General features: G+C 43.3%; 1 protein-coding gene across 1 annotated transcript; it reads left to right on the top strand.

Moving 5' to 3' along the window:
* Window positions 1-19: 19 nt before the first annotated feature.
* LOC104269886 (tetratricopeptide repeat protein 17-like) lies at window positions 20-25,176 on the top strand (the record flags this gene model as incomplete). Its single annotated transcript, XM_009864913.1, has 12 exons — window positions 20-91; window positions 1,012-1,236; window positions 2,889-3,075; window positions 14,327-14,497; window positions 15,078-15,328; window positions 16,317-16,482; window positions 18,201-18,321; window positions 18,629-18,788; window positions 19,009-19,092; window positions 20,736-20,855; window positions 22,889-23,032; window positions 24,878-25,176. Coding segments are annotated over 12 exons (1,833 nt in total), but the record flags the coding sequence as incomplete, so codon positions are not given.

The following is a 25,176-nucleotide window of genomic DNA, read 5'->3' as shown; positions in this document are numbered from 1 at the left end:
TTTTGTTGTCTAGGTTTTGCATTCTCGTCTCAACAATCAAACTGTTACGCAGGCGACGATAGGAGCGTTTCTTGATAGTGCCATGAGAAAGGTAGGTCAAAAACCGTGGCGTTCGATAAATTCAGAATTCTTATTCGAGGCCTTTTTTATACTTCTGAAGAAGTCAGTCAGTGATGTGCAATAAAGTAGCTAATTTGATGCCTGTAACTGAGGTGAAACTGACTTAATACCTGCACATGGAGTGGAATTCAGTGAGGGCTTTGGCATGAATAACGTGCATTATTGAAAACCAGAATGTGAGTGTTTCTAAACCATTTCTGAAGGTGGATGTTTTGCACAGCTCTGTCCACCCGACAGTATTTTGAAGTTTTGCTGGGCCTCCTCTAGGGTGAGTGTTTGGTTTTTCTGTTACAGGTGGGAGAGGAGGAAGGAACTTTCCTCCATTCTCCAACCTCCCCTCACCCGTTGCTCGCTATTACATAACCTTTAAACGGTGTCTAATGTGTGTCACTCCTCAACTTTCGTGAGACTAATAGATAACAGAATCGAAGTAAAACCCAACTCTGAAACCTTAAATTGACAGGAGCTCTTGATGTTAGGTATAGGACCTGGAGACAGATCCAACTGCAATTTAAAAGCTGCCTGACCTTCAAATTGTAACATTTCCACAAGGATCTGTAGTAACGTAATTATAAGACTCTAGAGTGCCTCGCAAATGTTGCCAACCGTTACCACTTGTGTATTGTGTGGGATTTTGTGGTGCTGAAATGAAGCGGTTGTATGGGTTGAGTGTGAGCAGCAGCTGCTGCTTAATTACGGTTCAGACTGTAAATGCAGAGCAGAACAGACTGAGTCACCTGCCTGAGCGGTCACAGCAAAGTGTAATTTGCATCCAGCTAATAAGGTCCTATGCAAGGGTGAGGTTTGTTTTGTATCAAAGAGCAGGTGATCCTGTCTTCTCAAGATACCTCTTGGTGGGCGTTTTCATCCTTTTCCCTCACTCTCCTCTAGCCAGAAGATCCTCTGTGGCTTGTGCTTAATGAAGCTGGGTTGTTCTGGCGTGCCGTTGGAAACGGCACCTTCGCTATCACCTGTCTGCAAAAAGCATTTAATTTGGCTCCACACGAGTACCAGGACATTCCTCTGGTCAATCTTGCGAACCTCTTGATGCATTACGGTCTGCATTTGGACGCCAGCAGGCTCCCGCTGAAGGCTTTGGCCATCAATGCCTCTGAGGTAAGATGATGTTTTTGGCGGTTGTTCCCTTTAGTGTCTTCTAAGTAGATGCTACTTGTGCTTGCTTACCTGTGGATGCAGCTCAACTTGCAGCTTGTGATTCGCAACGGATGTTAATTTTCATTTAAATTCTTGATCGCACTTGAGGTGATGCTGAATGTAAACATCCAAAGCAAAAGTTCTTGTCAGATAGATGACAGACTCGCTTTGCTTCCCAAGACCTGTGTTATCAGCTGTGACTCCAAGGAATGTAGTGCTGGTGTTTTGGCAAAGCTTTCATCTAAAACAGATCCATAATCCTGTCATTGTTGTATCTTGATTTTTAAAACCCTTGAAGTAGGATGTACATCGCCAAGATCTTCGGCTTTTAGTCATCCTTCTGTGCCACTTCGCTTTTTATCTTTACGGTTTCATTTGTCCCTAGATTTCATCTCTATACCTAGAGGAAAAGCTGTGTTCTAGTTGTCTGGTGACTTTACTTCCAAACGTAGATTCAGAACAGGTTTTTTTATTTCTGAACAGTAACGTGATAAACATTTTATAGGTGATCAGTTATATCCCGTAGAAGGTTTTTGTATAAACAATTTAAACTACTGGGCTGGCCAGAACAATTGTGAAAAGGGAGCGGGGATGTGGTGGGGGACACCTCCAGCAAGTGAATTTGGTCTTGCGTTTGCAAAGCTTTGTAAAGAAGAAAAATGCTGTTGCTCAGCTTGCACCTTTTTCGGATTGGTGTTCCAATAATACAACCTAAGAGGCTGAAAAATCTTAAATCTGCGTTTTCAGATAATGAATGTAAAATTATTTCAGTGGAAAAAATGACTGCTAAATGACAATATTGTAGTCATTATTCTAGTGTTATGCTGTTAATTGCAGCTGTTTTCTCTGTGTAAGTGAAAGACTTTTCAGCCAACGAAGTGTAATGCTTTACTAAATGCCTGTATTAAAATGGCAATTAAATTCTACCAAGTCAAAAAAGTGTTTAAAATTTGTACTTTAGAAAAACAAAACAGTTATTTTAGGGAGACTAACCAAAAGCAGTGGACAAAAATCATAAAATGGTCTGGATTGAAAGACACCTTAAATATCATCTAATTCCAACTCCCCTGCCATGGGCGTAAGGAGTTTTATAAAGATTTACAAGTAAACTAGTGTGAGAACTGGTGTGACCTTGGTGCTCTGCATAACCTAGTTCTGCTCAGGTAAATCCTGAATGCTCTTGACAAATGCAATGCACCTCTCCTGCTAGAACACTGGTTAATATTGTTACTTTTTTTGCCAACTTGAGATCGTTCTAAGTGTCTTCAAGCTAGTTCTTTGCCACCCTGTGCAGTAAGCGTTGTGCTTGTGATGGATTATACATAAGTATTTAATGCCTCGTTCAGCTTGTGTGTATTAAACAGCTGGTTTTCGTCGTAGGAAGACGAAATCCTGAAAGCAACCTGATGTCAAAACAGCTTTCATTTAGCACCAATGCATCGAGCTGTTAGTTCTCCGCTCGAAGAACAGGCAGTCCGTAGATAAGAAATCTTCTAAATTCTTTCCAGCCAAATTCTGGGAGGGTGCGGATCGACGGGGGTTTTTCCTAGTCGGCTTCAATTTTGAACAGTGAACGTACTTAACGCCGGGGCACTTTGTCTTTCTCTTTGCAGCCCCTGACCTTTCTGAGCCTTGGAAACGCGTATCTGGCGCTGAACAACATCAGCGGAGCCCTGCAGGCCTTCAGGCACGCGCTGGATTTGACGGCCGAGTGCTCGGAGTGCGAAAGCAGCCTGAAGATGATCCGCTGTTTGCAGTTCTACCCTTTTCTGTACAACATCACCTCTTCAGTCTGCAGTGGTAAGCAGCTGCTCAAAGATGGACCACAAGTGAAATAGTGTCTGTTTGCCTTGGGTGCTGCACCTGAAATTCGTGATTGCTCTCCCCAAGGATCCTCCCTTTTGCTTTATAGTGCTTGTTTCCTATAGACACCAAGAAAAAGTTACAGTCCCTTAAGAAACACTTGAGGATAACCTCTTAAATATCTGCAGGGCTGCCTCTGAGTGCAAATTATTTTCCTGAGTGTGTCAGTAGCACCTTAACAGGCTCACCAGTATCTCTTACTGGTCAGTGAGGGTGCTGACTCATATTTATGGAAACACAGAGCTGCTCCTGCGGGACTGCTTCACAGCCCCTTTGTACATCCCTTCAGGTGGATGCATTTTCTTAGAGCTGAAGAGCAGTTTAGTTTTAATTCATATCCTTTCAGTGTGTTCAGTGCTTTGGATGTCATTTTCTAGTGTTCAGTCCTTACAGAGTAGGCTATACTGTGTCAGTGTTACTTTGGTTATGTGGGGTGTGTGGTCGTTGCTCTCAGCCCTCCAAAAATCCGTAAAAAGAACGACTTGGAACCCAGCCTCTCCCAGAGAAAATACTTTAAAATATTTGAGATAGAATGTTTTATTGTCCTTAATGGCTACTCGTATTAAAAAAAAACAATGACGGCTTTTGGAGATGGTTTCTTGCATTTCAGTGAATCCCACTGAATATTTCCACTATTTTGTCTGTATTTGCATGTAGCAAACGCACTGCTCTTGAAGAACATTTATGAATATATTTTGCAATCCCTTCTCTCTCACGCTGTTAATAAGGTGTCTGCCGATCTCATCATTTCTTTGTTTTTAAGCCAAAACCTCCAATGAGAGAAATGCTTTTGGATTTTATTGTTGTTAGGACTTCCTCTGAATTATTTTTTTTTTTTAATTCCCTCTCCAGTGGAAAGACACGGACAAACCTCCTCTGATTTAGTGTCTAGTCTGAACATAGACTGGACTGGAGGCCATCGTATCTCCCGATACAATATCCGTGATGCTTCTGTAGGTTGAATTTCAAGACTATACCGTTAGAATAACTGTCTTTTATGCATTTTTGCCCTGGTTGTCTTGCCGCCTTCCATCATGTCAGCTCTTACCCTGGTACCTCTCATTGAATCTTTTTCTGGGACTTTTCCTATCTTAATGTTGGTTTGTTTTTTTTCTTTTTCATTTCTATCTATAATATCCCTTAGGTCTTTTGTCTGAGTGCAAGAAACCCGAAAGTATGAACCTGACACATAGTGCAGACGTTCTGTGTACATCCTTGCACGGAGTGTAAAATAGATGTACTGGTTAATTCAACCTTGATGATGGTTTGTGGTTTAAGTCAAAACTCAGAATTCAAAAATGGAAAGGCAGATTTGCCTGTCTTGTTTTCATAAGGTCTGGGGACAATTTCCCTCCCTCACTGTAAACTTCAGTTGACTCGAGAGGAACCTTGACAGGCTGCATGAAAGTGAGGTTAAGTCTCCCAAACCAAAAGTGTTTCAAGAATGCAGACCCAGAAATCAGACTTCACACAAGTAGCCGGAAATTTTGGGAGTCTTCTGTTTTCTGTGGACTGAAGGACGAGCAATTGAAAAGTCGAGATCGTAAGTTTGAATTTTGACCTTAGGTATGTAACGCAGTAGTTATATACCAAGTATTCAGCCACTGCCAAGAACCTAAAAAATGCAAACTGTATTGAGATGCTAATATTTAACATCACCCGTTGCACTTACACAATTCATAGAGCATCATAGATTCACAGAGCATCACGATCTGCTCTCGTCGGGCTCTGTGACAGGCTGGAAGGCACGTTTTGGTGACAGGATGCAAACAGTGCTGCTTCCACACACCTTTCTGAACAGGGCTTTAGATAGAGAGCTCTTAGCAGCATGTTTGTAAATACACGGATTAAATTTGTGCTTGACAGTCCCAGGGTCACTGGCCTGTGACTTCAGGAGACTTTCATAACATGAGCTGCTCCTTGGGGACATCAGATACTGAATTTAGTTTGTCCTCTTGTTCTTACATGCTTGATGGCACATAACTAATTATATCCTTTGAGATGGATTTGTTATGCTGAAAAAATTACCAAGAAATTGGAATATCCAATTCTGTCTCCAGTTCAATATCTCGTTTCAATAAGGATCCGTCCAGTATTTCTGAAAGTAACGGCATTGGGGCTGCCTGTGCCTTGGGCTGTAGGCCCATGGGATAGCTGGGCGTTTGCTTCACCTGACAAAAACCTCTCTTCACAAGAACTAAACTAACTAGTGAGAAGTGGGATTCCTCACTCTGCTGCCCTGTGAGCCATCAGCAGAATGCACCTAATGGTCAGTGGAAGTTATATGCCAGCCTGGGATGGAATATAGGATCAAAAATCCGAATTTCTAATCTGAGTTTTCATTCCAGCATGCGCCTGGCGTATATTTTGAAGAGGTGAAACAGGAATTTCCTCAAGCATGTTGGGACATTTGCTGTTAGCACAGGATTTTGGAAGTGTGATACACTAATCCTGACTTGCTGGATGCTCGCTTTTGTGCTCCTGTCTGTTCTGCTGCCTGATACTTTTTTTTTTTCCCTAACTTCTATTCAGGATAGATATTTAAATTTCAAATGCGTGCACACGGGAAGAGGAACTGAAGACCTCAGGCCAACACTTTTCCATTTAACTTCACAGAATCACAGAATGTTGGGGGTTGGAAGGGACCTCTGAAGATCATCCAGTCCAACCTTCATCCCAGCACACCCAACCACTACACCACAGCCTCAAGTGCTAGATCTACTTTTCTTTTAAACGCCTCCAGGGTTGGTGACTCCACCACCTCCCTGGGCAGCCTGTTCCAGTGCCTCACCACTCGTTCCGTAAAGAACTTCCTCCGAATATCCAATCTAAACTTACCCTGACGCAACTTGAGGCCATTTCCCCTTGTCCTGTCATTAGTAATTAGAGAGAAGAGACCAGCACCAGCCTCACTACAGCCTCCTTTTAGGTAGTTGTAGAGGGCAATAAGGTCTCCTCTCAGCCTCCTGCTCCTTCTGCTGAAGTTTTCGCAACATTTCCTTTCCTTGTAGCATTTCTACACCTGCAAAAGTTTCTGGTGGGCTTTTTGTCTTATGGAGGATGTGTGGGAGGTGTCCATCAGGTAGTACAACTGTATCGCCTACGACACGACTTAAAATCGCAAGTAGTTTTTTTCATGGGAGGAGGTCGGTAGAGGAATGTGTTTAACTTGCACCACCCGAGCCATTGGTCCTGTGCCATTTCATGGGAACATTCAGGAGTTTTCAAGCTTTATTAAAAAGGTTCCAGTATACGAGAAGCATATTTTTGGTGTGGTCAGCTAGCACGGATTTGTTAATTGCTGTTGCACAGGGCTTTTCCTTATGTGCATAAACAGAATTGCTGCTTGGACAAGCAGAAGTAGTTGCTCGTACTCAAAATATTGTTATCCCACGGATCGTTCCAGTCCGTTCCGAACTCCTGCGCTTCACATCCTTTCAGACAAGCTCCGAAACTTTACATTTTGCTAGTAGACTGCTGGTGTTTCAAACGTGGAAAACGACTTGTTTGGAGCTTTCAATTGTGTAACTTGGTTCTGTGAGGTACACAGCAAGGGCTTCGTGCTCTGCCGTAGGTACGGCTTTAGTGCCCTCTCGTGGTACAAATACCCTTAGACACGTGAAATCCAAAGTCTTGCTCTATTTCCTCTACTTCCTCTTAAAATAAAACACAGAGAAAAAGCTATTTGATCTTTTAAGGGCATGGATTTTCCTTTGTCCCCCAGCACTTAAGTTCTTACAAAGTTAATAAGCTTAGACGTTTAAGCAAGTTGACCTGAAGAGGAGACGTTGACCTGAAAGGAGAATCTCTGCTTGAAACTGTTAATAGCAAGCTTATGGACAGATTAAATAACTTGCTTAAATCAACATCACAGTTTAAGCCTCTGCCTCTCACTTGACAGCTGCAATCACCTGGAGTTCCCTCTAGCAAGTGCACAAACACTGAGCAAGAGCAGCACCTATGTTTTCTTCAGAACGGTGTGTTAAAACATAGAGCTGTCAAATACTTTGAATTTTTAAATGCACCTTTCGCTTGGGCGTCCTCGACTTGATAGTCCCAGCAAAGAGCTGCTAAGTTTTGTTTCCGTTTGCTGTAGTGTGAGGTCCTTTTCGACGTTTTTATCATAATAGCATTTTAGTTTGGGCTTTCTCAAGCTGCTGGATCTTATTCCTGCAAGGAATCCTTCTCACTGAGGTGTCAGTAGGTGGAGAGAGGGCATGTTTGCTCTTGGAGCAAAGGGTGTCGAGCTTAACTCAGAACTTCAATCTTGTTTTAGTTGAAGCAGAAGGCCAGCATCTATACCAATTGTACAGAATTTTGAAGTGAGCGCTGCTGCGTGTTTAAAAACCAGCTTTTTCCTTCTTTGATTTTTGTGTTGTGTAAAGGCAGAATTCCTCAGTGCTCCTGAGCCTTATTCAGATGACCACAAACACTAGTACTCTTATTATCTGATTGTCATAACGAGAGGGATGGGGCCTGGGACTGTTGATTTCTCTGTCACTTTTACTCTCTCTCCATTGCCCTATGGCAGCATTCATCTGGATAAACAGCAGTCAATGCCAGCAGGGTTTCTGAACAAGCAGAATTCTGTGAAGCACGTGGATGGCTTGTCAGAGCTCTCAGAAGTTCGTCACAGCAAACATTTGCATTGTCATTTTATAGTAGCATAGAGAAAGTGGGTTCTGTCTTAAACAGTAGAGATTCTACAATCAGTGTTAGCGTTCAAAGTGAAATACTTTGTTGCTTATTTCTACCCTGTACAAACACACGCAGGCACCCGTGCGTCTGTTGTCCACCCTGCGAGTTCCACATGGGATCTGAAAATTAAGCTGAATTCTTCATCCCTCGAGCATCTACTGGCCAAGGAGATCACATAGTGTCAGTCCCTCTGAAAGATCCACCCGTGCTTCACCAGTTAGAATCTAGGTCACCCTGTTTGGGCCCTGCAGTGCCGGGAGGAGCAAGAGGAGGTTAAATCGTATTTGTGTAGAGAGAAAACCTCTTCCTGAATGCAGGCAGGTGGGAGATCTGGAGGCGGATTTAGTGGCTGCTATATAAATCAGACCTTTCCCTGAAAAGGCTTTGTCTGATGTCTCCTGAGTAGCTGAAGGAACTTAGAAGTGCCGTGCCGAACTCACCTTGAACCCTGGCTTTCCTTCCCAAGCTCCAGGTATTTTTCTTCTTAATACTTACAGGCTGAGATTCGCATTTGCATTTGTTAAACATGCTGATGGGTCGAAGCGGTCTGCAGCTGCTTCTTGCGCTAACGTCGGGTGACTTCTTTACGTCGTGCCAAGTCTGCCTTGCTAGCTCACGTACTTATTCTGCTTATCTACAGGATGACGACATTCCTAACGGCTTCTCCCAACAGCCATCAGTCTCACTTTGCCTTGTGCTCCGTTAAGAGCGGTATGCCTGCAATATTTAGTGTTCTGTATTCCTCCTGTCTCTTCCCAGGCTCAGAAGGCCACAGGCTGGCAGAGGAGGGAGAAGAAAGCCATGGATAGCACAGTGGAAGGGAATTTAGAATTGTAGGAGAGCTCAGTGAGAATTTACTGATGCGAAACTGTTAATATGTGAAGGAGAAGCAGTACAGTATTTAAATGTAATATGACGTTTCCCATTTTTATTGGCCTTTTTAGTGCAAATGATTCTTCATGATGCATTATCTGGATCCTTCAGTTATTTCAGCATAGCTACGTGCTCGTGTAGGAGGAGGAGGACTGTCAGGGATTACAGTGGAAGGGAAAAGGTTGTCGTTCCAACTAAATTTTACAAAACCTGATACACCTTCAGTTATCAGATGTATTAATGTTTCTCTGCAATGTTTTCAGGGTTTTTTTTGTGATAGGAATATAAAGAAAATGATGTATATTTGCTCCTGTCTGTGTCTCCATCTCTTTTTAGGAGGCTGCTTTCCTTTTAAGGTTGGATGCCTGGTTCGTGTGAGTTTGTGTTGTTCTCTGACCCACCCCCAAAGCTCTAAATCTGTCACCTGTTCTGGCTACTAGTGACTGAAACTAGGACGATTAGAAGTTTCTCTAGAGGAAGAGATCAATGCTTCTGGAATGCAGCAGTTTTGAGGAGAAGAGATGTTCTTCCAAAAATTCCTTATGCTTCCACAGGCACTGTTCTATAGATTTGTACTGTTCTGGTCGTGTGAAGAGAATATTTTCCTGTTGAATCTTAAACTAGTATTGGCAGTGTTCTCCTCAAATCTAACCTTCTGCAGGTATTCCTTACCTGGAGTCAAGAGAAGACTTAAGTCTTGCTCATCTCTCCCTCAAAACTGGGATCGATTATCATTTATTTTTTTGTTAATCTTATTTACAGCAACTCTGCTTCTTCGTGGAATTGTGTAAAATGTGGAATGCTCTTGAAATTCCAGTGTGTGGTGGAGGCCGTACAGACAGCGTGATAGTCAAAAGATGGTCACATAATGCCATTGACTTTCTTGTGTCGATGTTATATGTTGGGAGAAGTGGAAAGGTAACAGTAACTCATGACGGGGTTAGTTAATGGTCGTAGAGTTCAACTACCTGATCCCATTTCTAAATTTGAGTTTGTAGGTACGGTAGGATCTAACAGCGTTTACCAAAATACTTAATGTTTAGCGTAAGCAGAGGTATGTGACTTGTGGCAGAGGAAAGGACAGAAAGAGACCCGAACAAATGCAGGCTGCGTTGCCTTTGCTTATGCTGCCGACCCTTAAACTAAGGATTTTAAGGGCTTAATCAGAAACAGGTTTCAGATGTGTGTTGTGCACCAGGAACTGAAGATTAGTAGTTCAAAATTCGTAGGGTAGATTGTACTGCGATCTGCTGTAGGCCACCGTTTGTTGTTAAATAATTAATAAGTAACTATTTTCTTATCTGAGAGTAAAAAAAATAAACGTCTGGCACACAGGAGGACAAGCCTTACATGTGCTTGCTTCTCTTGCCCCAAACCAGAGAAATCAAGCTGTTCTTGGGGCACAGGATGAAGTTCAGGCAGGAGTGCTACTCACCTTCCCACTCTGTATGTAGGACCGGGGGCTCCTGAAAGAGGCATTTTTCCAGTCTGTCTTAGCCACTTACAGGACTGGAGAGTTTACATTTAGATGTGCAGGTGTTTGTGTGGTTTAGGTCCTATTTCCCTGCATCATAGAGCAAGTTATTGCTTCTGGATTTGCATCAGAAAGAAACCCAAGTTCCTGGTTTAGTGGGTGGTGAGGAAGGAGGGGAGTGCAGGCTTTAGGTAGCCAACCTCTCTGATTTTCCCCTTCCTGTTTTTAACTATGGGAGAGGTGTTGGGGCGAGGGGGAAGGTTGATCTTTTCTATTCTGTTTTTAAGTAGCTCACTGAATTCTTCAAGCACGTCCCTTATTAAACTACGTTGTGTTCCAATTCCAACAGGTTTGTCTTCCGCTTTGAATTTTTTTTCTGTGTTTTATATGTCCCTTCTTTCTCATAAGGAGGATTTGTGTGGCAGTTCTTCAGGGACACGTCTCTTACGCGGTGGTGAGGTGTTTCTCTCGCTTAATATGAACGAGAAATCTGGTTACGTGTTGTTGGTGTTTGTGTGTTTCGAAAGGTTTAATCAGAACCACTGAAATGAGACAAAAAGATAATCTTTAAATCTGTAGCTAAGCCAATTTAGAGGCATCTTTTGGCCACAAATCTGATTTTAAAACTATTTCCCTACAAGTGAGAGCAGTTGTTTTACTATATAATCCTCTTAATTGAAAACCTGTTGTTGGAATAAATAATAAAGAAAATCGAGAGCCTTTGTATGCTTCACTGTGTGTACTCGAGCCTAAATTTTGACCACATAAGTCATCAAGTTAAGGCTTGGTATGGGGCGCGCTCTTCTGGCTACTCGTTTCTGAGCGTGCCTCTCATCTTGGAAGAAGGGCCACTGATGTTCATCTAAGGGAGGAATTTAGAGAAGAGGTAGGAATTGATGAAGGTCGACTTTTAAAGTGCTTGATATTGCTTTTCACCATAGGTTCTCTATACTTAGCTTTTATTTTTCAGTTAGCAATATATCCTGTCCCTTGACATTTTTGTTTTTGTCCTGTAATTTCCAGTTTTGCGAAGGGGGATTAATATTAAAGGAAAACTAAAACTAAAACCGAACAGTGTTTCTCTGTGAGGAGAAAACATGCCAAAAGCTTAGTCCAATTTTTTTGTTTGTTTTTATTATTTGTTTTTATTTTTATGCACGTGCGTGTGGAAAGCACCAGATTTTCTTGGGTGCTGTTTCTGGAGCACAGCGCTGACTTTCGCAGTTCAGCGGCTTGTGACCTTTTTGGAACGTTGTTGATGGCAATCCGATTCGGTCCTAAGTGGTTTGCAGTTTCCACTTGCAAAGCTCGATCGTGGGATTCGTTTTGAAGTGTAAACGAAGGAAAACAGAAAAGGGAATGCATCAATTTAAGAGTAAAATGTTGACAGAGCCATATTCATTTATGATTAAGGTGAGCAGAGCAGCGATAGACGCTTTAGGTCTCTTCTCTAGTTACTGCTCATTCTGTTGCTTTTAAAACTAATTTAAAAATAACTGGCATGGATTATTATTTTTTTCCCCAGAAAGTAAGACAGTTCTTCACGTGCTAGCTTGGCAGTGACTAGCAAAAGTTAAAGAGAAGGCTGCTCCTGTACGCACTGCACCTGAAACGTCGGGAGATGAGACTGTTCATCTGCGTACAGGGATGAAAACTTAGTTCTGTGAAGCTCAGTGATACATCATGCCTGATGTAAAAAAAAATTTCTTAAACCTGGTATGTTGGAACATAGAAGGTGGAGCTAGGAAGGTCGTATTTTGCAAACTCCTCACTGAGAAACAAAGAATAAAAAGTCAGTAGAAACTCTGTGTTGACCAGAGACCCCTGGTGATAACTTTATTTGCGATGCTGTTGGTGACACCAGATCATCTCTCTTAAGCTGGTGTGTAGGAATCGAGCAGTGAAAATATTTAGTGAGGCTTCATTCTCTTGGCCGGGTACAGCACGAGACACAAAACGTGGGTAAGTGGCTTTCAGTCTGAGCGTCTGCTTACACTTAAATTGGCAGAAGTTTGCTTTGAAACAAAAAAAAACAAAACTGACACACAAAAAAAATACCAAAAAAGTTCGTATGTAATAAGGGAATTCCATGATTGTTTCCAAGCTTTTGAGAAGGGTCTTGAACGTCAAGAAGGCGATTAATACCGGACAGATGATCTCAGGGAACCTTCACTGTATTATATTTTAAATGTGTGTTGTGCTAATGCTGTGCAGGTGCCTTCGCGTCGGCCCCCAAAAACTACAGACAGGAACAATATGAGAAATAGAGACCTTTAATACCGAGTACTTTGGACAAACTCGGTGGGGCTCGAGGCATCCGGCTGGCAGAAGCTGTCACGTTCTGACTTGTGGAACCAGCTTCATGGGACACGCATCAGAGATCTCGAAATTCCATTGGTTTTTCAACTTACTGCTTTTTTTTTATTTTTTTACGTCCTGCGAGTTCAGACAACAAATTGAAAAAATTAGGCCACTTAGGTTTCTATATATAGAAGAGCTCAAGAAAGCCAGTACTCTGATCTAGTCTGGTTTTAGCTGTCAGTGTTTGCAAATTAATATTAACAGAGTTGTTCTTAAGTAGAATTAACTGCCGTCATGTTTTGGAGTTTGCCTGTTTGTTTTTTCTGTCTGCTTGCTATTTCTGACTCCATTTCTCTTTTGGGTGTTTTTATTTCGGTTAAAAATGGTTGTCCGTTTGTGCAGCCACTTTATTTTCTTTACGCTAACGATGAGTTGGCCTTCAGCCAAGGGAATCGTGGTCACCACGTTACTGAGAAGCACCTGACTCGCATCCGAATCAGGCTGGTTCGATGTCAGGCTTGGGGACTGGTTTCAGCTTTAGGTTTCTGTGCACACACCATTTCTCATAAATTAAACATGAGGGTCTCCATATATTGAAGTGATTGTTTTATATTATCGCTAATGAAACCAGTTAGTTTTTTATTGACAGCCTGGGGAAGGGGAGGTGGCATTAAAGAAAGGCTCAATGGCTGTCAAGAGTGGCAAAGGGCAGATGTTTGAAGAGTTTGTGGAGTTAAACGCTTCTGTTTTGTATATTTACTCATAAAATAATATTGTTTGACTTCAGAAAAGGTAGCACACGAAGCAGTTTTCACAGAGGGTTTATGAATGTTTAGTTTTGGTGAGACTCGCCCCTCCCAGAAGACACAGGTTTGTTTCTCTTCCAAAGCTGCCACCCCGGCTGTTCGCAGAATCGGAGAAGCAGCCAAAAGCTATAGTTTCACTTTGCTGAGAGGTGGTGGAACAGGTTACCCTTGTGCAGGACTCGCAGCCACCCTCTTGTCCTGCTGCTGTGGTAAAAGAGCGAGACCTACAAATATTCTTTTTGTATTCTGTTTGTATTGGGTTTATATTTGAGATCCAAAATAGTGTTGTGAAATCCCAGCTGGCTATCCTCTAAACTCTCTGACAGGTTCACGGTGTCTCACGAAAGGCTGCTCCGAGGCTGGTGTTGGAAGTTTGCACCTTTTTCACCTGTTCATTACTGGCTCGACATTTAGATTTTTTTCCTCCATCATTCCTAGATCTTTGTGTTTGGTGGAATCTGAGCCTGTAACCCGACCATGGAATTCCAGCTGTTAAACTTTCAGCTGAACAAACCTCTGATTTTTTTTTGGCACAGTTGAATACCCATAGCTTTTGTCTGTCTGTTTAATGTCTTACCTAACTGCCTGTTGCTTGCACGAGAGGTCAGAGCCTGGCAATGCCGTATCAGTCTGCTTGCCCTTTTCCTCTCGCACGTGAGCGCGGCGAGCGTTGCAGTGTCTGACTGAAATCCTTGCAGCAGACAGCTCCCACATCTGGTGCAGCGTCACTAAAAATACACCTTGGGAAGGCTCACGGAGGTGGCCACCACCACACAGTCATCTCCCACCAACTATGCAGCCTTGCCCCCAAAGCTACCCAAGGTTTTTTCATAAGGAGTTCATGGTTTATACCTAATAACTTCTCTGTAACTGCTTTAGGCCTTGCCAAGAGGCAGGTCAGCTTTTTAGTCATTGTGTGACGTCTGACACCTTGTAGGATTATTCTGTTAAATCGTATGTAGGAAGGTAGAAGGCTGTAGCTTCCACACTCGTATCCAGGTCTTACGTGCTGTGTCCATAAACTTCTCTCTTTCAGGTCATTGTCATGAGAAAAATGCAGATGGCAGTCACGACAAGGAGAAATACTTCAGTGACCACCGCGAGTCAGTTAGAGCGGTGACAGAAGGACGCTCTGGGGGAGGTACAGAAGATCCAGAAGTCCTTACACAGAGTTCAGCAAGGGATCCCTCCTTCTTGAGACTGGAGGGTAAGTCAGCCTTAAAAATCAGCGCTTGGAAGTGAGTCAGTTCCTAGCTTTTCCGGGAAGAGCTGTATTCCTCCAAGAAACTACATTTTCCCACCCTCTGTCTGTGAAGTGACAAGTAACCCTTACAACCCGTTTCATTCTGTTCCACTGTTCTTCTCCAAGCCTGGTGTCAAAATGCATTAAACCAAAAAATGACATCAAGGTTTAGATGATTTCCAAGCTGAGGGGTGTAGTTTCTTGCCAGACTCTACAAACACGTTTGTTTTACCTCACTGAATCCTGTGTCAGTTGTGCCAGAAGGAAAGAAAAAGTGTCTAGGGTTACGGTACAGAGCGTTTTATTCAGTGTTTAATGCACATATGTAGAGAGAAGACACCACCTGTTTACTCCATCAAAGAGGGAATTCTGGTTTGGAAAGGAAATGAGTCAAAATGGTCCAGAAGCGTTGATTTTGGAAGCAGGAGTTGGTTCTTCTTTGCAGTGGGAAAGTCTACGTCCTCCAGTCCCCCTCTCCTTTTTATACGATTTCTGGAAGCAGCAGGAAGAGAGTTTTTGATGGATTTATGGTCTTTCCTTTCAGATGCAGTCACTGCAGAAAGCAATGGTTCAGAAGGAATGGAGGAGCTAGAAGATGATCAGATGTCCGAAGAGATGCTGGCTTTGGTGGACGAGTTTGAAAACTCGTGGCCTCAGGAAGCTTTTGAAGGGGCACTGGAGGTAAAAGGTCGTCGGATGGACTTGCAGGGAATCCGGGTCCTAAAGAAGGGATCTCAGGATGGACTGGCTAGCTCCTGCTTTGGGGACTGTGGCGATGATGATGAAGCTGAATGGGTAAGTTTGCGTGAGTTTACTTAAGTCTTGTACTTATTGCCATGGAGGAGAGCAAGATGGAGGATAGTTCACAGGCTTTATCACTGGAATTATATAGGAACTTCTCCTGGGGGCTTAAAAGAGCTGGATCGTGGCTCGTGTGAAATGAGCAAATAAGTTTTGACCCATCTTGTAAAGGAAAGGCCTCCATGCTGCTAAAAACGACACAATTTAGTCTGGGGAAAAGGGGGCTGGGAAGGACCTTCTCGCTCTCCACAGCTACCTGACAGGAGGTTGTAGCGAGATGAGATCAGTCTCTTCCCACGTGACAAGCGACAGGACAAGAGGAAGTGGCCTTGAGTTACACCAGAGGGTTTAAATTGGACGTGAGGAGAAATTTCTTCACCAAAAGGGTTGTCCAGCCCTGGCACAGGCTGCCCAGGGCAGTGGCAGAGTCCCCATCCCTGCAGGGATTTAAAAGCCGTGTAGATGTGGTGCTCAGGGACATGGTTCAGTGGTGGAACTGGCAGTGCTGGGTTAATCAATCAAGGTTGGATTTGGTGATCTTAAAAGGTCTTTTCCAACCTAAATGATTCTATGGTCGTAAGTCTTGATTACCAGCAGCAAGAGCTTAGGTGGTGGGTGCCTTCAAACTTCTCGGTCACAGTTACAAAGGAGAAAAGCTTCTAACCAAAAATTCCAGTTAGCACAAAAACAATGCAGTATCTGTCGTCATCCTGTTACAAACAAAATGCACGATGAAAAATGCCTCTTGGTTCTCTTGCAGTAAAATTGGTTTTCTCTTACGTTGCATGGTGTGATGCAGTGAAAATGAACGGATTTAGGGAACGAGCTGAGACAGGGAGGTAAAGAGAGAGATCTGCTCATCAGATCTCATCTGGAACATCTCTGAAATTGCATCCTTGCGTTAAAACAGGGGGTGGATTGGAACTGATAACATTCATGATGTTTCTTACTGTTAACCTGGCCAATACTGTTCTTTTGGTAGATCACTTTTCAGGTCAAACGTTTAAAGAAACCAAAAGCTGAAAGCTCGGATCTCCAAGAGCCGACTGGGAGAAACGAGGAAGAAGGAGCTAATGGAGAAAATGACAACTTTTACCAAACTGCCCTGGAAATCAGTGGACCAAAGATACCTTCTCCTGGACCAATAGGTAACATGCTGTTTCCAGAGAAAGCAAGGCATTTCCAGTTTTTTGTATTGCTCTGGAAGGAAGCAAGGAAAATAATCCTTCGCAGCTTTCAGATTACAATGGTTGATTACCATACGTATGCATCACAAAGACCACGTAGTGAAATACATCTTCTAGATGAGTGCCTGGAAAAATTAGGAATTCCTTCCATCTGCACCTTCTTCATGAAGCAGCAGGTGAAACTCTGTCTGCTGAATGAAAACTTTCTAGCTAATACTAAGGATGCAAGAGGTGGATATTGTGAGTAGAAGTAGTGAAAGAGAGAGGGCGTTTAATGATCTTTTTCTTAAACGAATTTCTGTGCTTATTCAGTTTTAATCTGTTGAGAGATACCCCTTCAGGGACAAATGCAAGATGAGAGCTTGAGTTGAGTAGTGACTGGGCGTAAGACACAGAACTGAAAGACGTGGTCTAACATAAACAAAATCTAAAAAAAAATGCAAGATGAGAGCTTGAGTTGAGTAGTGACTAGGCGTAAGACACAGAACTGAAAGACTTGGTCTAACATAAACAAAATCTTAAAAAAATAAAATTAAATGTTCTGCTGCCATTGGTTTGGTGATATAAGAGAAAACTTAGAGATTGTCAGCCAGAAGGCTGTAGTTACAGAGGAGTAGAGTTTTGTTCCAGCATTGAGGAGGAGGTTTGGAGAGTGGGGTGGAGTTTTTGCTGCTCAAGTAATCGGAATACTTCACAACAGACATGGAATAACAGACTTCACCGTTGTTTTGCGAATCATGGTGAAGCATTTTACTCTGCCTTGGATGGGAAAGAGAATTCAGGTCCAAATGGGCAAAATTTCAGGTAACTAGAAATAAAACGCTGCCTACGTAGCTAGTGCGGTGGACTGGCACGTTGCTTGACTTGGCTTCCCACTGTGTAAATTTACGGTTACAACAAATTTTTCTTATGTTCCAAACAGTTTGGATGTTTCTGATAGGAGAGGAAAATGTTTCCTAACAGTGAACACAAGCTGGGTTCCTAGGACTTAGTGCAGTACCTACCAAATGTAAGGGAAAGATTTCAGTAGGCTTCAGTTCAGGTGCAAAGATCACGTTCTTGTTTCTGCAGGTGATCTCTTTGTTAACATAAAACAAGTTATTTAACCTTTCCTTGCCTCTGTTCTCTGCAAAATGAGAGGGCTGAAGTGTAATTGCTTAATAGTTTCAGAAATATTGCTTTCTGGAGTCTAAGAATGCAGTAAAAGCCAGTGTCTGTCTTAAACAGTATTCACTGGAAAGAAATGGCAGTATTTTTCACCTGGGATTGTCGGAAGATGGAGCAATCAACTCTTATTAGTTTTTACTGTAGCCGTAGAACATAAATGATGACTCACTTGTGAACTCTTTTTAAGGACATATAAGTTGGAGCCATTACCTGTAAACAGGAGTGGTGATTGTTCTTAACGTGTAGCTGTTGAAGAAGTGTAACAAAATGGATTTTAAAACTCCACCTCCTAATCTGGCTTGTTGCGGGGTCTTTGGATCCCACAACTTCTATCAAGTCCATTTAGGTTCAGGAATGTTCTTCAAGAAGTCTGGCTGCACGACCGTGACATTTATAACCTCGGGAACGTATCCCCTGGTATAAATTTCTTTGTAAATCATTGTACTCAATGTCTTTTTGCTTCCAGTTTCTTCTCTTTGGTTTTTATGATACTGTTTTTTCCCTTTCTCAAGGAAAAAGGCGTGACTATCGTAGCCTTGGCTGGCCGAGTCCTGATGAATGCCTGAAGCTCCGCAGGGTGGAGCTTACAACTGTAGCCAGCACCTGGCTTGCTGTTTCTGCTAAGAACATTGAGTAAGTGTCTTCTATACGAACCTTCCGTTACACAAAGCAAGACACTGAGCATAAGCTGAAGATTTTGGTATTCTTTAAAGCAAGAAAGAACTGCCAGGCTTTCAAAGACGTTTGAAAACACTGTGTGGTATTTCATAAACAGATTTGCAAAGGAAAGTGCAAGTGCAAGCAGCTCTGGTGGCTCTTGCTTCTTGAACTACTTACATGAAATCCTGCCGAGTTCTGAGCAGTTTTTACTCAAGAACTTGGTAGTGACCCTTCTGTTTTCTTCTCCTTGCTGATTCAACTTGTCTTATGACCTTTGTAGCATTACAGAGCACATTGATTTTGCCACCCAGCTGCAAGAACCTGCCGTGGAGCCCCTTTGTAACCCAAATCTGCCAGCCAGCATGCACACTTTGGACCACCTGCAAGGTGTCTCTAGTCGAGCCAGCTTGCATTACACTGGAGAAAGTCAACTGAAAGAGGTAGGCCAGAGCTGAACTTCTGCTCTTCTTAGTAGCCAGTGCCATGGGGTTACAACACTGTGATGCTACAGGTAGCGTTACCTCAAGATAGCCAGTGATCCTTAGGTTGCAAGGAGTTACAGCGTTTGTAAAAGGCTAGGGCAAAAAGCACTCAGCAGGTGAGGGACATCTCTTACCAGGTTCCGCTGTCTAAGGACTTGTTCTTCTTCCTCTCCCACAGGTGCTACAGAATCTTGGCAAAGACCAGTACTCGCCACAGTCGTTAGAACAAGTTGGTACTCGGATAGCCAAAGCTTTGGAAAAGGTAGGTGTGAATGAGGAAAATGAGAATCACAGAATCACAGAATGCTGGGGGTTGGAAGGGACCTCTGAAGATCATCCAGTCCAACCTTCATCCCAGCACACCCAACCACTACACCACAGCCTCAAGTGCTAGATCTACTCTTTTTTTAAACACCTCCAGGGTTGGTCACCCCACCACCTCCCTGGGCAGCCTGTTCCAGTGCCTCACCTCTCGTTCCGTAAAGAACTTCCTCCGAATATCCAATCTAAACTTACCCTGACGCAACTTGAGGCCATTTCCCCTTGTCCTGTCATTAGTAATTAGAGAGAAGAGCCCAGCCCCAGCCTCACTACAGCCTCCTTTTAGGTAGTTGTAGAGGGCAATAAGGTCTCCTCTCAGCCTCCTCTTCTCCAGACTGAACAAACCCAGTTCCCTCAGCTGCTCTTCATAGGGCACGTTTTCCAGACCTCTCACAAGCCTTGTTGCCTCGGCTTACCTACTGCTCACAACTGCCGTAGTGGTCAGTCCAGTCTCGAGCTGTTTGAATCCCGGCCGAGGAACGTATTAGTGCTTGGACTCGGGATTTGTGTCTGTTCGGCACCTGTAATGCCCTCGCAGGTGTTTTGTACCCCGTGCACCGAGCGAGTGTCCTGCATATCTCTCTACTAAAACCGAAGCTTGTTGCATTTCCCTGGGTTTCTAGCCCTGTAGTGGTGATACACATTGAACTATTGCAGCAGTTCCCAGCCCTCCTCTTCTTGTGCTGCGTTGACTTGGAGTTTACATAAAGTGGAGTTAAGCTCTCCTGTCGTGATCAGGCTGCTGACAGGCAGGGGCTTCCTCTCTTCTCAGAGCCTGCTCTCCTTTTTTGCCTCAGGCAGTGTTGGGCCTGAAGTGCCAGGTGGCTCCAGGCAGAGGTATGGCCGGCAGCTGAGCTTTTTTCCAAATAAGCTGAAAATGTAGCGTCAAGAGGAGAAACAATTCTCAGTAAGGCTAGCAGCGTCGGAAAAAAAATGCAGTTCTTGTGTCTACCAGTCTCATTCAGTATGCACAAGTGCTAATCAAACAAATCAAGATGGCTACTTATCTAATTGCATATGTGAGCGTAAACATTCATTTACTGTATCTGAGTCCCCAGAATTCAAGCACATAGTATTTTCCTTTCGAACACGTGACGTGGGAGCCAGCCAGCTAGAGGCACCGAACTTCATCAGCTGCGCTTGTCGGGCTTCTGCTCTGAGCTGCATCCCAGAGCGTCCTTCCTCTTTCTAGTGGCTACAGAGAGCCCGCAGGTCCCACTTAGCTCATTTATTCGCTTTAGGTTGGGTGATGTGTGTGCACATCTCGATGCTCGGCATCATGCAGCTGCTTAGCAGCTGTTGTGGCTGCTGAAACTGTTGCTTACTGTCTAAAGCTGTTTCACCGCTATTCCTCTCACGAGAAATTGGAATTTTTGTTTCATTTGGTGACCTCATTCACCCAGCTGCTGCATATGTGCTGCTAGATGAGAAACTTTTTGCTGCTTTGAAAGAGTTTGATGCTGTTTTTAAGTGTAACACCCTCTAAGTCAAGATATCAAATACACTGGAGCAGTGAAAGACAGGCAGGCTGGTGGCCACAGGTGTGTTCACATGACTGGTTCTTTGTGTCATTCTTTTTGCCAGAATCAGACGTCGTGGGTCCTCTCTAGCATGGCAGCTCTTTACTGGAGGGTGAAAGGCCAAGGGAAGAAGGCGATCGATTGCCTACGGCAAGCGTTGCACTACGCCCCCCATCACATGAAGGTGTGTAGGCGTGTGCTCAGATGAAATCGCGTTTTGGTTGGCACAACAGAGCTTTCACCGGGTGTTACTAAGTCCAACATGGTGTGTATCAAGCGTCTGTAACGTATTGGGTATTTGCTAGTATTGGATATTTGCTAGTAAAACCTCAAAAAGTTTCACCACCTGTTTAGTGTGAGTTGTCTCTTGTAAAAAAATTGTAATTAAAAAAAAAAAAAAACTGCTTTGAAAGAGGTTCAGTGGAGTTTCCTGCCGTTCAGGGAGTTTGACACCTCTCTAGGCAACACGGGCTTGAACTTTGCCCCGATTCAAAGGCATAGAATGATAGAGTGGAATAGTCTGTAGATCTTCATAAAATATTCTGTGACTTTGAATGATCTTCAGCTTTTGTCTGGACAAATCTTCCAACCTAAGACGTGGGGAACATGTCTTCTGATTGTGCTTTTAAAGAGGGACGGAGATGATACCCAAACGAAGAACTTAAATGCTTAAATCTGATGTGTGGGCTGCGAACCCCGGCTGGACGCTAGGGCCTGACTTTGTGCAGCAGCTTTACTCCAAAACCAAGGCGTAACCTTCCGGTTAGTGTTTCAGTTGACCAAAGTGCTTCGTACCCCTCCCCTTGCCACGTGGTGTTGGAATGTCTGTTTTTTACGCACCAGCCTCCCCCTTCCAAACCCATAAACGCACCGCAGGCTCTTCACTCGACGTTGTAGAGTTCACTTTGGGGTCTGAGCAACAAGCTGTGCCACGCTGCAAAATGCGTCCTCCTTTTGGAACCTTGCCCTTAAATCCTTTTTCAAAAATCCAGAGATGACTTTGGGATGTTATTGGGAAGATTTAGCCGTTAACAGCAGAAATGCCTCGGCTCAGAAATGCGTGTCCTATCTGTCTGTGTCCGCTGGAATTCTTTGTCTTTGCACTTGTCCTTTTAAAATAAGGTTGGAACCAAGATCTGACACAACAAGCTCCTGATTTTCCTCTCTTTCAGTGTGGGAATGGTTCCTCAGAAAGGGCACTCTTAACTGTGTGACCCTGTAAGGGTCAGAAACTACGATTTGCTGGTTTCTAGATGTGTGAAGTAACCTCGCTTGCGGACTCTCCAAGTTTCTGCCTTGGTTTTTATCCTCCGTACTGAAGCTGCCTCCAGAGAAAACTGTGGGTCTAGCGTGTAAAAGTACAGCTGCAACTGGACTCGGGGAGAGCTAGCACTCAGAGAACAGCTCTTTAATTTTGTGTTTTGTCTTCCTCATCGCTTTTATGCATTCTCACTACTTGCTCTTGCCTTTTCCTGCTTAAATAAAAGGTAATTAATTTTCCTGTAGGCTTCTTCTGTGCTATCCTGCCTTCTGTAATATCTGCTTCACGAACAGGACTGGCTTACCCACCAGAGGTACTCCTTGCCTTGTGGAGGTCAAGGAGGCAGGGATCAAATACATCCACAATTTTTTATTGTCCTGTTGAGGGCACCTAAGGCTTGCTGCTAAGCAATATTTTTCCTTTGAAGGTATGAAGCCCAGCTCTCAGGGAGTCTCTTCTGCCTGTCAGGGCTCAACAGTTTTGCCAGTCAGGCAAGGTCACACAGCCTGGAAACCCAGGAAATAAAAAGCATACCATCAGTGGCTAGCCGAGAGAATTTTATTTAGAGCGGTTACTCAGCCTTATGCCGGAATTCTGCGGCAGGGGCAGGATGAAAACCAGCGAGGCGCTTGCACTCATGGTTAGACCCTTCCCTGCTGTCCCTTCTAGTCGTGTTCCTTCCCCTTTCACGCAAGACCTGAGGCTTTTCCTGTCACCAAGAATGCCCTTTGTCTTTGAGGAGAAAACTAGTGCAGGAGCATCTGAAAAATAAAGGTACCTACTAGGATAATGAAGTGAGCTCAATTTTAGTTGCTTGTCCATGCAATGGTAGCGTTTGTCGCTATCCGGAGCAGATGTGTGTGCAGGAGAAAGTTGGGATTGTGGATCCAAATGCCCTGTTGTCGTAGAACAGGTCAGGCTTTAGACACTCACTGTCACTCGCCCTTCTCTTGCAGGATGTGCCGCTCATCAGCCTGGCAAACATCTTCCACAACGCGAAACTCTGGAACGACGCCATCATCGTGGCAACCATGGCAGTGGAAATCGCTCCGCACTTCGTGGTCAATCATTTCACGCTGGCAAATGTCTACGTAGCAATGGTGAGTGTGCTGGCACCCCCTTATGTCTCCCCTTAGGTACAGTCTGCGTGCATATAAATATATAAATATATATATATACACTCTCACAAATAGTCTTGGAGGAGCAACATTCAAGAAATTGGCCTAGAATCAACAAGAATTTTTTTTTTTTCCACGTGCTAAGACTATTTTTATTCCGATTATTCATTTAAAACTTGAAGGGCCACATTTTTACAAGCTGGCTTCAGGACGCTGTCGGCAAAGCTTTGTTAAGACAGTAGCAAACAGTTGATTGCTTTGGTTGACTGCCCATCTAAACACGGGATATTTTTATAATGCTGCAAAATTAACGATAAATTCGGTCCCTATCCTCAAGAGCTGAGTTGAGCGTGATAAGTAAAACCCAGTTCACAGCTGCGATGGGCAAACACGAGGGAGCTGAATTTCAGCGTCCGCGTTACCAACACCCAAAAATAACTCGCAGGCTGAACTCCCAATTTCTTCGTACCTTTGTGTATTCTCATCCTCAGTTTAACTCTGAACACAAAAACTTCATTCCTTTCGCCTTCCTGGTGGTTCTTGTGATTCATCCTGATCTTTAACACGCCCAGCGCGTTCAAAGGGTAGAAGAGGCACCGTTAAACCATGATGCAGTCGATAGGCGTGTCCGTGTCAAAAGGGTTTTCGACTGAACGTTTTCAGCGCTTCTCATAGCTTTGTCCTGCGTGTTTTGCAGCTGAGGGGATCGGGGAAATTCCTTTATTTGCAAAACTTCTCAGGAAGTTGCCCTAGAAAGGGCAATATTTGGCCACGTTAAGGACCGAGAACTTTGGATGAATGCTGCAGAAATTATTGGTGCGGGAGATCTAAAGGAGCATCAGAATGATATCGGATGACAGCAAATATGAATCATTACACCTAAAAAATGGTCATTTCGTTGTTGTTTGTCAGGGCTCCCATGAACTAATACAGGATTTTCTATGTAATTCCTGTTGAAACTGCATTAAAATACTCTTTTTCTTAAAAAAATTTTAAAAAATCAAGACTTCACAACTCCCATTGATACAGTTAGTCTTTATAAGGTGGCTAGGAATTAATATTTACTTTACTGGACAAACAGAGTTACTGAGGAAAGGAGCTTCAGAGAGCAAAAGCAGTGTTGGAAGTACCTGAAAAACCCAGAATGTTTTGAGTCCTTTTCCTTCTTGTTTTCTTTTCTAATATGCTATTGGATGCTGGCGTGCTTTCCTAGTTAATATAAAAGCAGAGCGGCATAGGAAATTAGGTTTCAGCTGTGTAAAAATAAGTGTTATTTCAGCATGAATGCTTCTTACCACCGTTCTGGAGTCCAACTGAAATTGTCCAGCTGCTGTAGGCTCTTAAAAGTCGTGTTCGTTCATTGTGGGCTTTTTTTTTTCTTTTTTACTTCGCATAATGTTTTAAAAAATAATTTCAAGTCGTTTCTGAAAAATGTGAGCTTTCCAGCAAAGTCGATGTTTTTGCGCCATCCAGGATTTTAAAGCTTTGCTCCGTGTAAATTCTGACCGAAATCTGATTTTATAAGTTACTTTTACAGCAAGAATGCCAAGGTCTCCTCTTAAAAGGAAAAGGCGAGACCCTTGGTCAGCAATGCTCAGCAATGATTTGACTCCCTTCCACAGAATACACAAAATTGGGTCATTAGCCCAAGAAAATATCTGAGTTAGTTGGGAGAGGGAAGAAGAAAAAAAATCCTAAAGTGCCAGGATTGGTTCAGCTACTTTTGCGCCTACCTGCTATTTCGGACAGGAAAGGCAATAAAAAAATGTGTTTATTGGTGCTTAGAATCTGACTCTCGGCAATCTTTCTTCCTTTCTTTCTTTACAGGAAGAGTTTGAAAAGGCGATGAAATGGTATGAGTCAACGCTAAAACTTCAGCCGGAGTTTGCCCCAGCAAAGAACCGAATCCGCACCATCCAGTGTCACTTACTTATGAAAAAAGAGCGACGGTCTCCTTAGAGATCAACATCTTCCTCTTTGGGTTTTGTTTTGTTGGTTTTTTTTTTAAAATGTCATTATTCTCTGCTTTTAAGTGTGCTAAGATAAATCGATGAAGCAAAATTTTTAACGAGACTTTTAAAAAGAGATGGGATTTGGATCAAGGGTTCTTTTTTTTTTTTATCAAA

Source organism: Apaloderma vittatum, unplaced genomic scaffold, assembly GCF_000703405.1.
Source record: "Apaloderma vittatum isolate BGI_N311 unplaced genomic scaffold, ASM70340v1 scaffold9512, whole genome shotgun sequence".
NCBI classification, from domain to species: domain Eukaryota; kingdom Metazoa; phylum Chordata; class Aves; order Trogoniformes; family Trogonidae; genus Apaloderma; species Apaloderma vittatum.
Note: the sequence above shows the minus strand (reverse complement) of the source record. Positions and strands in the feature narration are given on the sequence as shown.